Source organism: Megalops cyprinoides, chromosome 25 (genome assembly GCF_013368585.1).
Source record: "Megalops cyprinoides isolate fMegCyp1 chromosome 25, fMegCyp1.pri, whole genome shotgun sequence".
Taxonomy (NCBI): domain Eukaryota; kingdom Metazoa; phylum Chordata; class Actinopteri; order Elopiformes; family Megalopidae; genus Megalops; species Megalops cyprinoides.
The window spans coordinates 1,549,526-1,567,586 of NC_050607.1; the positions used below are offsets into that span (position 1 = coordinate 1,549,526).

The 18,061-nt window shown below is 44.5% G+C and overlaps 1 protein-coding gene across 2 annotated transcripts in view; it reads right to left on the bottom strand.

Annotated features, from left to right (window-relative positions):
* Positions 1–1,995: 1,995 nt before the first annotated feature.
* Positions 1,996–18,061, bottom strand: part of LOC118771826 (protein Wnt-7b) — a 28,497-nt gene continuing 12,431 nt past the window's right edge. For both annotated transcript variants that reach the window (XM_036519909.1, XM_036519908.1), the window contains exons 3-4: positions 6,542–6,813; positions 1,996–2,593 (exon numbers count right to left, since the gene is read on the bottom strand). In XM_036519909.1, the coding sequence (XP_036375802.1) occupies positions 2,114–2,593; positions 6,542–6,813 (752 nt within the window). In that variant the 3' untranslated portion in view covers positions 1,996–2,113. The remainder of the gene's footprint in view (positions 2,594–6,541; positions 6,814–18,061) is intronic.

An 18,061-nucleotide genomic window follows, 5' to 3' on the forward strand; every position in this document is an offset into this window, starting at 1 on the left:
TATAGATTGACAGCCTCAACTCAACTTACAGTCAAAGGTTTGGTCCAACCAGCACCTAATAGTTTATTGATTAATTTATTAACTTAGTGCTATACATTGCAGTTGCATCATTCTTGTCTTGGTACCTAAATTGACTGGATATTACTCAATGTGCACAACCAGTCTACAGAAGAAATAAATGTTTTCATTTTGAGAACATGACAAACAGTGAGAAAACTGGCCTATCTACTTGAAAACACTGCTTGTTGAATGTATACATAATTCAGTCCTCTCCTCCTACTATGACAGTTAAATGTCTTACAGTTCTCAAATAAAAGGAAAACAAACATTTGCTTTGACTAGAAGTGTGTAGTAAAGAAAAGCATTTAGATATATAATAACAAGAATAATAATAGCAGTAATAATAATGATAATAGAAATAATAATGACAATAATGACTGATTTTTTTTCTCTGAATATAAATAATGTAAAGTGCCAAAATCATAAAATGTACTGTATATAAAAATATATATCCTTACCATTTTTCTTTTTAATTTATTTTCAGTTTTAATAAACATTTTAGAATGCAAAGATTGTGGCCAAACTATTACATTTACATCTTAATGGTGGTCGGCCCCGTCCTACTGTTTGCCTTGCCTAGTTAGGCTTATGCAAGCAGGAGCAGCACTGTTGAATTCCATATCTCCAGTATTTGTGGGAATACAAAAGGAAGGGGCTCCATGGAGCTCCCAGAGCCTGCCCTTCTCCACACTCATCGAGCACACAGGCCACAGCCAGGCAGCTGTCCAGTGGTGAAAACGGGGTGAATTTGGGAATAATTTGGACCAAAGACCGTGTCAGCGTGAAGTGATGGACTTAATTCTTGGCTGTTACGCTTATTTTCTCTCAGAGAATTTCAGAACTCAGTCAAAATGATATTTATTTCATTTTCAATTGAGCTGTATCTGAATAGAAATAAAAAATAAATCAGTGCAGCACTCGACAAGACATCCAGCAACATATTGATTTCACGTATAATGGGTTGAGGAAGGATGTTGGCGGCAGAAAAAAGCATCAGTTTCCTTGCTACTGACTATGGCTGTAATGCAAAATAAACCAAAGGAATTCGTATTGCTTATGTGACTGCAAACACTAGATATGCCACAGCGAACTAGAAACCTTGTGCCTGCAGTTAAATATATTATATTGAGTTTCTGCAGTCAACACACCAGTAGCAATGAAACTGCTTGGAAAAGAGGAGGGTAGGGCAAGGGGTATGTCCTAAAAGATACGCACCTTCAGTCAGAATTTCTAAAAAGTTTCTTTTTACACTTAGTACAAAATAAGACATTTCTACCCGTTAGTGCTTTGTTTAAAGATACTATGACATAAATAAACAATTTATTTTCAGTGTTCAAACAAACAGTTCCAGTGTGACTGGACAGCTAACATACTCCACCATTTTCCAGTTGGCAGTAGAGGGCTTTCTGTAGAGACTCTCCCCATGTAGACGAATTCAACTTTCAGTGTGCCCAAAGGCACCAAGCTAATGTAGCGTTCTTTTTGACACAGCTTGAAAAAAAGGATTCCAGTTCGTGGATTTTAATAGTCACTTGGGTTCTCCCCCCCACAAATACCTCCAGAGTTTGTTAGACTAGATGATTGATCAGCATACTAAGGAATCTTTTAACTCTTGCTTAGTTTTTCTATAGATGATCCTCTCATTGTCTTTTTTCCACATTATCCTTGGTGTTGGAGTCACTCTGTATTTCCTTTACAAGCTTCCCATGACAATGAAGAACTACAAATCCCAGAGTTCCTGTCTGGGGCACTATTTGCATCCTACAAGTCACAACTTTCAATCTGTCAGTCTGGACACATCAGTGCACAAGAACACATCATTCTTTTTCAGAAAAGAAGTGGCCTTTAATCTATTGTTTAGATAATAGTATCTATTCATATTTAACCTAAATTTGTTTAAAGCAAATAGATTCTGATGTGCAAAACAATGCCATGAGGAACTGATATTGTAAATTCCATTCTTTTATATTCTCTGTACCGTTTCCAAAAAAACCTTTTGTCTTCCTTCTCGGTCCTGGCGTCCCGCCTACCCTGGCCCTCCGTCTCCTCAGCTTCATTTGCAGGTGAACACCTCCGTCCTCTCGCTGCAGGTGTTGCACTTGACGAAGCAGCACCACTGGAACTTGCAGTTGCACTGCCACACTTTGGTGTACTGGTGCGTGTTGTAGCCCCGCCCGCAGCACATTAAGTCACAGCCGTCCGTGTGGGGGGAGGTGCGGTTGCACAGCCGGCCCTGCGTGCCCACGCTCCCCGTGGCCGAGTCCTCCTCGCAGTAGTTGGGCGAGCGCTCGATGTACACCAGGTCCGTCTCCATGGGTTTGCGGTAGCTCTGCGTCTTCTTCACCTTCAGGAAGGTGGGCTGGCGCAGGCGGCTGGCCCGCACCACCTCCACATGCACCGCCTCGTTGTACTTGTCCTTCAGGACGTAGCCGATCTCCCGGAACTTGGGCAGGGTGGTCCAGCACGTCTTGGTGGTGCAGGACCCCGAGACGCCGTGGCACTTACATTCCAGCTTCATCCTCTCCTCCAGGACCTGAGAGGAGAACGCAAACCTTCAGCAAGCGCTGACACAACCTCAAAATCAGCATTCAAATCAAGAGGTTTTCACATTTCATCACTGCACGGGAGGCATATACGACTCATTGCTGAGAGACAGACAGATAACAGGATCCACATTCCCTTGGGGAATGTCAGTCTGCATTAAGCCACATTTAAGCTGCCTTTCTGTATGAACAAAACAAAACGAAAAAGGACAGTCGTCAGATTTCAGTATCCTGGAAAAAGAGAAGGAAACGTGACACCAATACAACGTTTACATGAGAAAAAAAAAACAGTTCGCAGGCTTTGAATTCAGGGTAAAACAAGGCAGTCTGAACTAGTGCACCTTTTGCAACAGTTGTGTTTAATCAGCACACAAGCCAACAAATAAATAGTTTTAGACTGAATGTTTGGCGAGGCCTACTCAACTCCCCAGTATCGTTGTTCATATGGTCTCCAAATAAAAGTGTCATTTCCCACTGTAAAAAAAGCAATGTGCAGTTTACTTATGGAAACAATTCATAATTGGGTTTGGCATCTTTAACTGTGTTTCTTTTCAAAAGTACTGGTACATTTTTATTGGTTGTCTTGAAAGTAATTACATAGATTGGTCCAGAGTTAACCCTGCCTTTTTAAGGCTATACAGACTTGGACTACAGATTCATAGGCTGCAGTGCTTTCTTTTACAGACACATCTTAATGTTTCTGAATGTATTATAAATTTCAAACAGAATGTGAAGTGCAGTAAAGTTGTCACTTCTTGATTCCTGTGCTGTTTGCCTGAAATGTAATTTTGAATCCTAAAGGTATTGTTTCAGTTGTCGTCCATCTGTAGAAAGCTGAATCAGAGAATTGTTTTTTGATTGTTCTTCATCGTATGCATGCACAAGTCAGGAATAAGTTACTTTTGTTTTAAAAGTTGCAATATTTAATTTGTTTTTGTTGCCGTGATTCATACACATGGCCTCCAGGCCTCTCTGATGGTTTCTGCGCTTTAAATAGGCCTACGTTCTGTTTATTTGAATTCAGCTTCAGGCAGTTAGAGAAATAGCTAAAGAATGAAGCTGAAGAAACCTTAAATGAGATCTTTGTTTGGTCAGAGAGAGAGAGAGTAAAGATTTGACATGGTTTTGTTGGTTTTGTTCTTGAAGTGACATGCAAAGATAATTTAATCATTCATTTTTGTTTCAGAATATTCTGCCAAGGATATAGTTACTGGGGTTATTTGAATTTATTATCCACTAGAATGGAATATATGGAGAAATAAAGGAAACAATACTTAGTAATGTACACTAGTATTGCAGTGGAACAGCTACTTAAAAATTTACATTCACTAGGTGTAACTTTGGCTGTATTTGCAATACAGCTTTTTGAACATTCTGTACTGTTCAAGAATCACTCAGCAAAGACTTAACGTTAACATTCTCAATATATTAGAGTGACTCTCTGGACTGGACTAAAACCAACTCTCAAATCCTGAAACAGGCCCTGATGCCAGCTATATGTCAAATACAAGAGGAAAAAAGCACTTATTGGTAACATTCTGCTCTGTAATTTACCCTACCTTCCGAAAGGCCACATCAATGGTCAGAAAAAATAAATGTAAATTTCATATAACCATACAAGTATACTGTTACACTTGGGTTAACGTGGAGCATTTGCTTATTTGATTTTTTACAGATTTGTTGTTCAGACCCACTCAACAGATGACCGTTAACCATTTACAGCTGGATCACTGTGTATTTTGGGATGATCTATTAAGTAAGGAAATATGTTGTTTGAACAGAGCTGGACAGATGAATATGCACTGCATTTAAATTCACATTTTTTCACTTTTTAAGGACTTAAAATGTTGAAGGAAATACATGTTTACTATTTTAGGTGGCAGACTTGTTTGGAGGGGGTGCATTCACATGAATGGATGCTGTGGCTTCCTTTTCCCCTCTTTTTTCCAGTTTGTTTCGGAAGCCTGCAGGTTTCTTCACAGCTCTTGCAATCTATGATTTCAGGACATGTGGTAAACACTGTGTCAAGCATGTGCAGCACAAAGACGTCAGGGCTGAGGGAGTCCTTTACCCTCCCGCCACAGGAATGGATGCAGACAGTGCCTGTTTCATAAACGTACGGTCTGTGGCCATCTGTCATGATGAGAGTCACTGTAAATGCATTCTGTTGTGAAGGAATGATTTAGAACTGAGCATCTCTCTCTACAGTGCACTGCGCTTGAGCTGTTTTTAAAAGACGCTGTTGGTAGTTTATGCAGCGTGTTCGTGCTCTTACACCATGTCATTTTTATCAGGTAAACAGTAGGCCAATCAGTCAAAGTGAGCGGGTTACTTTCCTCTCCTACATATCTGCTCCTTCAGACATAAATGTGCAGGGATCTCCCAACATCCTGGGCTTTGCTGCGTACTTGCAGGAGGAATATGAGTTCACTGGATTCTTAATTATGTCAGCAAAAAATGTTTCCAGTGCCCTTTTTTTCCTGGCAGCAGTAACAACGAGAGCTAGCCCTGGTGTCTGTGAAAAACGTATGCAAAGTAATTGATGAATCCATTCTGACCATTCAAAGCACCCAAAAAAACGCCATTGTCTTACACTCCAGATCCAATCCTCTCCTTCACCAGACATGCCTGGAAATTCAGTGGAAGGGATATTATAAAATGTATGTATGACATAAAGCACAGTCACTGTCTAGTAAAATGATTGATCGTTGGAAATATTCATACACATTGTGTATGTTACTCAATTGTCTGCTACCAGTTGATAAATTATGAGCAGAAATTTCTAATTGATTTCACTAGGTTCAAACACACTTCATCCACAGAATATGTATTTCATATGTTTCTGGGCACTTGTGCCATCCTTGAAATTGAATATCTCTGTTGTTATGGTAGACTTCTTACAGAAAAGAAAATGAAATACTTGCTTAAGTGCATTTCTCAGAGTTAAGGACAATGTGCTAGAGAGGGGAGATTTTCCCAGGGCATGAAGCATAAAAACCAGCGGCATTCTGTACTTCCATGTTTCTCTGTAGAAAATGGGTAGCATGGTTTGACAGCATTGATGGCTGCTTTTCACGTTGCACACATAAGATGGGGGGATCCTTAACTAATAAGATGCAAGATAATCCAGCTTCATCCAGTGATGGGGTTTGACCAATGCCACTGCACACAGCCCAGAACTTCCATCCAGTGCTGACAATGCTGTTCAGTCGCCCTTGTGTGTGTGGGTTTGCCTGGACTAGCCACACAGTTTTCATACGGCAGAGAGACTTGCAATAATATCCTGTTCCTGACTTTACACTTCATAATTTCATGAAGGGCCAGAGTAGGCTGGCACGGGTCCACCTGGCAGCCGGTCACCCCGCTCTGCTTTCCCGTCACACATGATGAAACCACACTCATTAACCAGATCCATTTGCCATCAGAGCTGCACTGATGGAGCCTTTTTCAGGGGAATAGTTTATGTTTCTCTGTGTCTTTCTCAATGATGACAACTGACTTTAAAAAGACAGCTACTAGTCTGAAGTAATGGAGACAGGGACACCAGAACAGAGGAAAAAAGAAAATCCAGTAATTATCAGAAATCGGTCCAACCTTCCCAACATCATGGCCCAAAATAAGCGGAAGCATCTTTCTTTATCCTCAGGTGTCTTCGCTCTGCCTTAGTTAGCAGCATTTGTTAGACATGCGCACAGACTCACATGCACAGACACACGCACACTCACCCATGCATGCTGTGGGGGCACTTTGAAGATTAGCTGGTGAACTGAACAAAATGCCCTCAATACCAGATGCATCTCAAACAACATAGCACATCTATGACACAAAAATAATACGGGTGAAAACAGGACCTTGATTTTGCTAATAAAAATATGATAAAAAGTAGTGTCATCTGAATATGAAATGGTAGGGATTTATATTTTTATTTGTGCAGTTACCTTTCTTCCTGCCTCATTGTTATGTAGGTTCATCAGCCGCCTGGCGTTTTTTTTGATCTCGCGGGCGTCTACGAACCTTCGGGAGAACTCAATGCCGTATTTGATGTCAGCCGAGCAGCCTCCCCACTTCCAGCCCTCCTCCTGGTTGTAGTAGCCCTGCTTCTCGCGGTCGCAGCCGCAGTTGCTGAGGTTGCCCTGGCTGCAGGCGGCCGTGACCGCGTGGGCCACGCCCGCCGCCGTGATAGCGTAGGTGAAGGCCGCTTCCCTGCTGCCTGAGGAGAAGAGACAGAGGCCGTCACGCCTGCTGTCAGAGGCCCATTTTACACAACACTGCAACAGAAGAGCAAAAATGATACTGTTCGCGTGACCTTAGGAAAGTGACACGGAAAAGACACCACTCAAGTTGCTGGGAATAGAAAGCTTTTTGAGCTGGCTCTGCATTTGCCCCACTGTCCTCACTGGTGCGTTATACTTTTGACTGTGCTGCATTCGGCTTCATTTTACCTCTATAGATGCAGCTTCATTTTTACACAAATAATTCACTGGCACAGTCTCACAACTAAAGCCATCAGCCTTTGAATACGTATCCAAAATAGTCCTCTGAAAAACTTTAACACTAGAATGGATGTACCAAGCATTAATCAAACACCCTTGTAAGAGCCATCTATTTAATGTGTGCCTGGCAGCTCTTTCCCTGGGTTCAATTTTCCCATGCAAAGGATTTATTTTTACAGAAAATTTCAAACCAATGCTAAGGCCTAATTAGGTTTATATGCAATGAGGGCAAGTGCCTACAGTTTTTCAGAGAATGACTCTGTGTGCTCTTTAATTGAGCCTTTCAATTTTGCGATGTTGTCATGTGCATTTATATTTTCAATTAATACAGATTGGAAGAGCAGATGGGCAAACACTAGATAATCTGTTTGATTACCACTGAACCTACAAGTTGTCAAATGTACCAACACTCCTACACGTACAGACAAAATAGGGAAATCAAGAAGTCTGGCACTTCATACAAATTCAGGTCACATCATTACATCTGGCTGTGTCCTGAGGTAATCTGAAAGTAATATTTGCAATACTTGATGAATTTTCTCCAAATAATCCTTTTATATTACGAGACTATGTCTGCAGTTGTTTCAGATCCAGATCCTCCTGTGCCTTCAACACTATCACTACATTTCTGTGAAAATGTGCTTAAGATTTACTATTGGCAGAAACTACTGTAGGTGCTGTCCAAAGTGCTGAATTCCTCCTATGAGCACCTTACATGTTGGCCACATTTTAACAGCAAGGTCTGCAGGTCTGGATGTTAAACTGGCAACCCTCTATATTCAGCACTCAGCTTATGCATTGCTATAACCAATGCTGGGCATAGCTCTTTTCATATAATGGTAAGGTCGACCTTTAACATGGCGAAAATAAGATAGAATGGTGCCTGCTTTTCCCTAGCGAAGTACTATATCCCCATCTAAATCAAAATGTGTGACCGTTTAGCACAGTTGATTTTAATCCTGTTTTGCTGTCACTGACTGTGTGTAGAGAGTATCCCGATATGGCCCTTCAATTCTTAATGCTTGCAAGCAGGTTGCAAGCAGGCTTGGTACCCTGTGTGGTCTCTGACTCATCTACACTTTGAGAGTGGTGGACTCTCCAGTCTGAGACACTGAGCTGATCTGTTTTTGCTTGCTTGGACTACTTGTGAAAGATTTTTCCTGGGTTGATTTAAAAACAATAGATCACGGTCATGCCTTCTGAAGGATTATTTTAATATGAGCCTTACAAATGCAGTCAACAACCCACACTGATAATATCTATTCTGAGGAGCAAGGAACAACTATTCTCTAGACAAAAGCAGTTGAAAAAAGAAATGGCTTCTACAACAAACCAGACAGATTTCCTGCCTGCCTGGCTTCTTCAGGACGCTCACTACCTCGCATCTTTTAAAGACATGTATTCACTGCCAAAGGCACCTGAAGGATTTTGTCTGTGCAGACATTAAATATTGTAAAGGTTAAAAGTCTCAAAGTGTATTTCCCACCACAATTCTATCTTCAGTTACAGTGGCAGTTTTGCCAGAATTTGATAATTGAAACAATAAAAATAATGATCAAAAATCATACATTTATCCTTAAAGCGTCATGATAAGAAAAATATAAATTTGATTTGAGTGGGAAACCTGTTTGTAATATGTGACTTTGCTTTGTGGGAGTTGCTGTGCTGTAGCTGTGTGGAATTTCTTTCTAAACTTTAGTGAATCAGAGCTGTATGAGTCCTCTGGATTGTCTTAGTGCAGTGAGATGTGTAATAGTCTGTGGTCCTGGCATGGCATGAGGAAAAGGTACATTAACACAAAGGAAGAAATCACTGACATAGGCCACAGGAATGCAACCAAACAAGAGAAAAGTCAAATGGAAAACTGTAATGCAGAGCATGAAGGTCAGGGAATTTAAAACAGCAAACCTCACTGCCATTTTAACAGTTTGGACTGTGCTGCACTTCCCCTCTCTACTGCACCAACACTGTGGTCAATTACAGTCAAAGCTGGTAGTCCAAACTGGAGCGTATCCCGGGTATGACTGCTGTCGCTAATGCCTTCTTCGCTGTCTTTTGCGGACTGACTCATAACCGCCCAACACTCTGGTCACCATGAAGCTTTTCATAATCTTCACCAAGCCCTGGATGGAATGGCTGAGATGTACCAAAGACACAGACACCCCACCACAGGACTCTTCCCAACATGCAGTGCAAAAAACCTCTCGGCAATGTGCACATATTGCATAACTGTTACTTTGCTGTTAAACTGTGCCTCTTTTGGACGAGCTGGCAAAAGCGCAGCTCCTTGGCTGTCCTTGGCGCACATCGTCCATTAAAGCCTCCCAAGCCTGCTGGCAAATCTGACTGCTGTAGTGGGCAGAGAAAAGCCTATCTTTCCTGATCTCATATACGGCTTTTTGCCAGCTACGTCGTTAAGTGATAAGTGTGTGATTATCTCCAGTACAGAGGATGTGCGCGGGACTGAGTGTCTGTGATGTATGTGAGCAGGAACTCTGGGGGGGCTCCCACTTGCTGCAGAGGCATGTGGTTCACGAAGCACTGAAGAGACCAGCCCAGAGTCCTGACTTGAATCCAAAGGAACCACCCTGGGATATCCTTACAAGCTGCCAGTGGAAAATTGGACTGACCAGAAAAACCTCAACGAACTTGGAAAGGTTTGGAGAGAAGAATGGAGGAATATTAAACCAGATGTCTAATAGAGTTTAGTGGCAAGTGTCTGTGACAGTGTCCAAGATAGGGATGGAGGGGCAGCGAAGTTGTGCACACAGAGCAGGTACAGCTCCCTCTGTGAGGTACAGCTCCCTCTGTGAGATGCAGCTCCCTCTGTGAGGTACAGCTAGCTCCCTCTGTGAGGTACAGCTCCCTCTGTGAGATGCAGCTCCCTCTGTGAGATGCAGCTCCCTCTGTGAGGTGCAGCTCCCTCTGTGAGATGCAGCTCCCTCTGTGAGGTACAGCTCCCTCTGTGAGGTGCAGCTCCCTCTGTGAGGTGCAGCTCCCTCTGTGAGGTACAGCTCCCTCTGTGAGGTACAGCTCCCTCTGTGAGATGCAGCTCCCTCTGTGAGGTGCAGCTCCCTCTGTGAGGTACAGCTCCCTCTGTGAGGTACAGCTCCCTCTGTGAGATGCAGCTCCCTCTGTGAGGTACAGCTCCCTCTGTGAGATGCAGCTCCCTCTGTGAGGTACAGCTCCCTCTGTGAGGTGCAGCTCCCTCTGTGAGGTGCAGCTCCCTCTGTGAGGTACAGCTCCCTCTGTGAGGTACAGCTAGCTCCCTCTGTGAGGTGCAGCTCCCTCTGTGAGGTACAGCTCCCTCTGTGAGGTGCAGCTCCCTCTGTGAGGTACAGCTCCCTCTGTGAGATGCAGCTCCCTCTGTGAGGTACAGCTAGCTCCCTCTGTGAGGTGCAGCTCCCTCTGTGAGATGCAGCTCCCTCTGTGAGGTACAGCTAGCTCCCTCTGTGAGGTGCAGCTCCCTCTGTGAGGTACAGCTCCCTCTGTGAGATGCAGCTCCCTCTGTGAGGTACAGCTAGCTCCCTCTGTGAGGTGCAGCTCCCTCTGTGAGGTACAGCTCCCTCTGTGAGATGCAGCTCCCTCTGTGAGGTGCAGCTCCCTCTGTGAGGTACAGCTCCCTCTGTGAATTTTACCTCTCTCATGCAGCATGTCTGGGAGGAGTCACTAATGTAACCTTCACCCCAACCAACCACTCTTTGGCCTTTTCATGTCTGCCATGTTTCCGCTAAAGAGCAGCCCAAACATTTCCCAACGTGGTGGCCACTTTATGACAATGTGTGCTTGAAAAAAGCAAGCGGACCACTAAGCACATTTCACATGACACAGCAAACAAGATTTACAGCCTGAAAGTACAGTTGTTGCAACCAACCGTCATTATGAGCATTTTCCCTGCAAGCTGGGCTGGTGCTGCTGCCGGAGAGAGCACACGGTCCTGTGCACAGTGTCAGCACGGACCGGCCCGGGTCAGCGCTGAGCGGGTTTGTGCAGAGGGGCTGCATGCCTGTGTCTGTGAGTCACTGAGTGAAGCGGTGCTTTTATCTGAGCTTGTGTTGAGGCTGTGATTTCCACACAAGTTTCACCAGGCAGCAGATAGCACAGTGAGCCCAGCAGGGCAATCCGGTGCCCCCAACAACAGGACTGCTGGAGAAAAAAGCCATTTAAAATCACCTGCCTCTGACGTGCACTCACAGGGAAGTGGCGCATGTTGCATAAAACATGCCCGGGAAAGTGTGTCACTTGCTATGTCTCATTCCTAGGATGGACCAGTTCATCGGTGGGCTGAGGGTGTAGGGCAAGCTGATGTTGTTTAAGAGGTTAAACCTAGCAGTCAGTCACATCATCCTGTGGCTGCATGTGCTATCAATCACTCAGAGTGCTGAATGGCAAAAATGAATAAATAAATGAAAAAAATGGAAACATAATATTTTCAGAAATGAGCAGTAACAGAAAAAAAAGTGACACCTGCTGGCTGAGCAGAAGGGTTGCAGCTAAACTTGGTAAAGAAGAAAGGGACTGGCTTTCATTGATAACATCCTGTAAAGGTTAAAAAGCATTCACAGATAATGGCAGTGCAGAAGAAGATGGTTTGGGTATTGATATACAAGAAAAATGACCAATCAGCACTCACAGGCAAACAGAAGATCAGTAACACAAAGAGCTGTTTTAAAGATCAGAAGCCACATCCTGTTATTGACACCTCATTAACCATTTCCTGTTTCTTGCACAAACTCACTCCGTAGAATCATTAATCTTTTTCAGCAGCTACAGTTAATGTGTGCTCCAATGACCATACTATACTGAGACACTTTAAAACATGTATAAAGTAGTGCTGTGTTAGTGCATTTCTTTGTCTCCTGGGCCCCATTAGGAAAAAAGAGAGAGAAAAAACTGCTTTGTATATCACTGGCAGGGCTGACTAATCTCTGTGCTACTACTGTTTTCCGTTCCGTTTTATGTACCGTTGCTATGACCATACACTCAGTACAAATTACAGACAGAGTTGTGGTACATGAGGTTTGCAGTCAGAGAAATTAGTGCAGCCCTGTTCCTGTTCAATAAAGTAATATTGTTTTAGCAGAACTATACATACAGCCCACTCATGTTGTACGTAAATGCTAAGACTATGCACAGAGTACTTCAACAGCACGGCAGTCTCCCCACTGTACTTGATAGAGGTGAGGAAGACAAGGCTGGCAAACAGACAGAATGAATGAATGCTGGCATCTGGCACTGAAATGGTTCAAGCCATTAATATAAAACCTGTGATTACATGTGTCCAATTAGATCATTATCCCTTTTGCCTACACAACTTAGTCAGGCAACATCAGAGCGTTTCTGACCCCAAAGCAAATCGGCAGCCTTGATCTCTATAAATGCTGAGGCTGGCAAAATAATGCCAAAATTCAGCAAAGACATTTATGTTAAAAATAGAGCAGTTCAAACTCGTCCTTTAATGTGCAATAGATATAGGCTGTGGGTGGAAGAGAGTGCAGGATTCATTTGGTTGTGAATTCCATGCTGGAACCATAACAACAGCTTGTTGTGCTGTATGCCACTCCTTTGAAAGAGCGTTAGTTAATGCCTATGACCAGAGTGCATCTATATGTTCACAGCATACTGAAGAGCCACTGTGTTTAAATGGTTAATTATTACATTCAAAAGCTGTCTGTGCATTTCCCCTGGTAGAGCTCTGATTGTTCTTCTGATATTCAAATCCACATCGTTACATTTTCATTTCCACAGAGATAAGGTTCAAAGACCTTGGTATTTTAAGCATCGGATTTGTGTTTCACTTTCACCCTTCTGTTATCATGGGCGGCATTGTAATTGCGGTTGCTCATAAACGCTCAAAGTTACGCTCCGTGTGTTGAATCCAGTTTACAATCTGATTGTGTTTAACAAAGAGCGCTTTGAGATGCACTGATCCTCTCACATCCTGTCCCCACGCCTCACCCAGTGAGGCGGACGCAGACGGTCACAGATCTCAGCGATAACATCACACAGCGGGGTCGGAAAGGGCAGGGCTGGGCCGCGTCTCCCCGGCCAAACTCAGCCTGACAGCGCGTCAGCGTCCAGCCTGTGGGGACCCACGCAGCCCCCGAGACCACGGCCCACGCTCTGCCGATAAGCAAGGAAGGACCCGCTCGCCGCTCCGGGCTAAGGCAGCCCACGGTGTTTACTCTGGCACAGCTGGGGAGGAGACAGCACATCTCACACTGGCCCTGTGATAAGTCTGTGATTCAGCACCCTTCCCACATATCACACTTGCAGATATTGATCGTTTCTCTTGTGTTCTCGAGTTCTGGGACGTGAGCAGTTTGCTGCGTAGTGTATAATTCCCACCATTTTCTGTGGATTAGAACCACACTTGGAATCAGCAATGTTGTTGTATTTAGCAGAATCACAATGAAATCCTCTTACTTTTGGCTCTAGTAATGCTTATTGATTCAGTATAACCACTGCGTTGAAAGTGGTAACACATAACTACACAAGTAACACAGAAACTGGAAAGTAGTTAGATTTTTTTGGGAGACATATACTGTGGAAGAACCCACATTTGTTCAAATCAATCATTTCAGATTTTTTTCCATACTACCTCTGAACCCTGTTATATAAAACAGGACAGAATAATGGCTGAGGTGTGGAGTGCATTTGGTGCCAGAGGCTTGAGCAATCAGAGGTACTCCAAATTCTCCCTTCAGAAAGACTTTAACTCCTCAGCATCATCCGCTTGCCTCATTCTTCTGTCAGCTCAAATAAGAAATATGGAGGCAAGAAATATTTCAATAAACACAGAGAGAAAGCAACAGCGGAGCCTCCCTGCATATTCTCACACTCCTTCCATTGACATGGGGTTAATTTACTGTGCTTATGAGCCGTTTTTCTTTTCTCTCCTATTTTCACTGAACTGACACATAGCTTAGGAGGAGACAAAAAGCTTCTTCCTTATCTTCTCTCAAAAGAACCACATCCTTTTTCCCAAAGTTGACATTCATGAAAAATACCTATTTTTCATTTTAATTGATGTTTCTAATTCAGTGTCAGCTCAGAAATATTATTAAAAAATAATGTTTCTTTGAAAATACACAGCTGGGTAAAATTAGTATTTCAATATACATTTCATTTATATTGGTCTATTTGGAAAAAAGTGTACATTAAACCACATGTTCATACTGTAGTTTTCTACAGAGTACTGCATTCAGACATATATTCTTACATTACCAAGGATAGTTATTTGTAATTTGGTTCAGATTCCACAAAACTGTTGAATATGTATTCAGTTAGGATTTAACTTCACCACAAGCTAAGAAGAAACGAATGAACCATAATTTATGCATAATCAGTGTTGAAGTATTATTTTTTTAAATGCCAGGCATATTATGTGAGTGTAATGTTGCAAGGCAGTTTGCTTCTAGTCTTCAGTTATATCATTCTATTCAACAAAAAAAGGTATAAATAAGCACACAGAGGTAGGGTTAACAAGAAAAATGTTTAGAACGCCTTGAAAAGACCAACAAACAAAAGTTTTTAAAAGGTATAGTCTGTTTGTTTTGTGGGCCTGCAAAAAGCTATTATTACATGAACAATAAACAATACAATAAACCTGGACATTCTGGGGATGTTCTGGGTCCTGTTGGACATCTGCATTCTACTGTTCCAGCTAGTGCATCCCAGTGAATCTCAACAGCAAAGCATTTATCTCTTGGTCAGACCACAATATACAGTACAGGAATGATAATGACTGGTTTTACACAGTCCTACTTTCAAGAACGTTACATACTTTGCAAATGGCAAGACGCTTGTTTGCAACATGAGCCGAGAAAAAATCAGCCTGAACCACAGAAGCTTCATAGGGCTCCCACGAAACGCCCCGTTTTATTCAAACAATTAAGCTTGTGTTATAGGTGCAGGTCCTGCCAGCACTGTAATGAAGGCCAGTCCTAAATAATGACAGTGTCAATGTAGATGAGCATTACTGACCAGAGTACCATCTGAGACACACATCATCTCCACCACAACCATTATGGGAACATGGACAAAACCGTTCAAATCAATGCTGATTTTATCAATTTATGCTGTGGTTTTTCATACTAATGTACAGTATTACAAAAACCAGCACTTATGCACATCATTTCTGATAAAGCAAACCTTATTAGACTTAATATCTGGATAGGAAAATACTGTAAACGGCAGTAATCTGTGGAGAGAAATAAACAGCTAGATAAAGCAGCAAATCATATGGTCCCATACATTTTGAGATATCTGATATGAAGGAATTCAGCTAACCCATAACCATAAAAACATGATTAATCTGCAGAGCCATGTTCTGTGAATTTTGCATTTTACTTTAATGCATAAAGCCTTACGTTACCTGTGGTTTTGGCAAACATGATTCCGGCAAAAGACCAGCATTTTTGTAAAAGCTGAGACACTGAGTTTGGGACACAAACAAACCGCGTGGGCTGCTAACAGCTCCATTACACAGCAGTACCAGCCAGAGCTATTTCTGCGAGAAATAAACATCCACACTCCCCTAAATAATATACTAAGTCCACTATAACTTTTTGTCTGAAAGACAAATGTACATTTCTAAACTTCTGCTTGGCTGGGGTTTCAATGAAGACTGTTTTCCTGGACTGGAAGTCATAGTAAGCATACACTGTGGTGCTGCGCACTTGTGTGGACATTGTGGTATCAGTTGCTTCTGGGGCCTTTTTTCCCCTCCATGAGTACCAGCGCTTCCACAGTTACCTTTCCCACCTCTCCCTCCCTACATTCAGGAGCTTTTTTCTGAAGTTTACATCCTCAGCTCCCGATCAAGTACATGCCTGTCTTTCCACTTTCCACTCAAGTGGCTTTCAATGGACCTGCTGACTTAGGCATCTTTTATCTGGCTAGACGTTTGTTTCAGCCAGCCGCCAGCACTGAGCCCTGAGCACTATGGGAGCGAGCTCTTTAACAGGAGATGATATCAATGCAAAGCATTCATGCTGCTGTGTATGCTGGATGCGCCTGCGAAGGGAGAGAGGGCACCCAGAGTTGCCACATTCCATACTGCCTTGTTTTTCCCTCTTCTCCAAGCAGGCCACCGCGCTCACAGAGCACACTCTGCCTCTCCACCACCCCCAGTGCCCGTCTCACCGCTCTCTCTCACTGCAGTGCCCGTCTCACAGCACTCTCTCACTGCAGTGCCCGTCTCACAGCACTCTCTCACTGCAGTGCCCGTCTCACCGCTCTCCCTCACTGCAGTGCCCGTCTCACAGCTCTCCCTCACTGCAGTGCCTGTCTTACAGCACTCTCTCACTGCAGTGCCCGTCTCACAGCTCTCTCTCACTGCAGTGCCCGTCTCACAGCTCTCTCTCACTGCAGTGCCTGTCTTACAGCACTCTCTCACTGCAGTGCCCGTCTCACAGCACTCTCTCACTGCAGTGCCCGTCTCACAGCTCTCTCTCACTGCAGTGCCCGTCTCATCGCACTCTCTCACTGCAGTGCCTGTCTCACAGCACTCTCTCACTGCAGTGCCCGTCTCTCAGCTCTCTCTCACTGCAGTGCCCGTCTCACAGCTCTCTCTCACTGCAGTGCCCGTCTCGCAGCTCTCTCTCACTGCAGTGCCCGTCTCTCAGCTCTCCCTCACTGCAGTGCCCGTCTCACAGCACTCTCTCACTGCAGTGCCCGTCTCACAGCTCTCTCTCACTGCAGTGCCCGTCTCTCAGCTCTCTCTCACTGCAGTGCCCGTCTCACAGCTCTCTCTCACTGCAGTGCCCGTCTCTCAGCTCTCCCTCACTGCAGTGCCCGTCTCACAGCACTCTCTCACTGCAGTGCCCGTCTCACAGCTCTCTCTCACTGCAGTGCCCGTCTCATCGCACTCTCTCACTGCAGTGCCTGTCTCACAGCACTCTCTCACTGCAGTGCCCGTCTCTCAGCTCTCCCTCACTGCAGTGCCCGTCTCACAGCACTCTCTCACTGCAGTGCCCGTCTCACAGCTCTCTCTCACTGCAGTGCCCGTCTCACAGCTCTCTCTCACTGCAGTGCCCGTCTCACCGCTCTCTCTCACTGCAGTGCCCGTCTCACCGCTCTCTCTCACTGCAGTGCCCGTCTCACCACACTCTCTCACTGCAGTGCCCGTCTCTCAGCTCTCTCTCACTGCAGTGCCCGTCTCACAGCACTCTCTCACTGCAGTGCCCGTCTCACAGCTCTCTCTCACTGCAGTGCCCGTCTCACAGCTCTCTCTCACTGCAGTGCCCGTCTCACCGCTCTCTCTCACTGCAGTGCCCGTCTCACCGCTCTCTCTCACTGCAGTGCCCGTCTCACCACTCTCTCTCACTGCAGTGCCCGTCTCTCAGCTCTCTCTCACTGCAGTGCCCGTCTCACAGCTCTCTCTCACTGCAGTGCCCGTCTCTCAGCTCTCCCTCACTGCAGTGCCCGTCTCACAGCACTCTCTCACTGCAGTGCCCGTCTCACAGCTCTCTCTCACTGCAGTGCCCGTCTCATCGCACTCTCTCACTGCAGTGCCTGTCTCACAGCACTCTCTCACTGCAGTGCCCGTCTCTCAGCTCTCCCTCACTGCAGTGCCCGTCTCACAGCACTCTCTCACTGCAGTGCCCGTCTCACAGCTCTCTCTCACTGCAGTGCCCGTCTCACAGCTCTCTCTCACTGCAGTGCCCGTCTCACCGCTCTCTCTCACTGCAGTGCCCGTCTCACCGCTCTCTCTCACTGCAGTGCCCGTCTCACCACACTCTCTCACTGCAGTGCCCGTCTCACAGCACTCTCTCACTGCAGTGCCTGTCTCTTGCACATGAAAAGGATGAATCACTTCAGTGAGAAACCAGTTGTAACGTTACGCAAGCAGCCTGGGCTGAGTGGATACTGGCAATTTTTAAAAAAAGTTCAGACTTTTAAAAATGCTAATAAAATTTTAGAAGGTTATGACTGACATGCCCTTTACCACCACGTTAAACT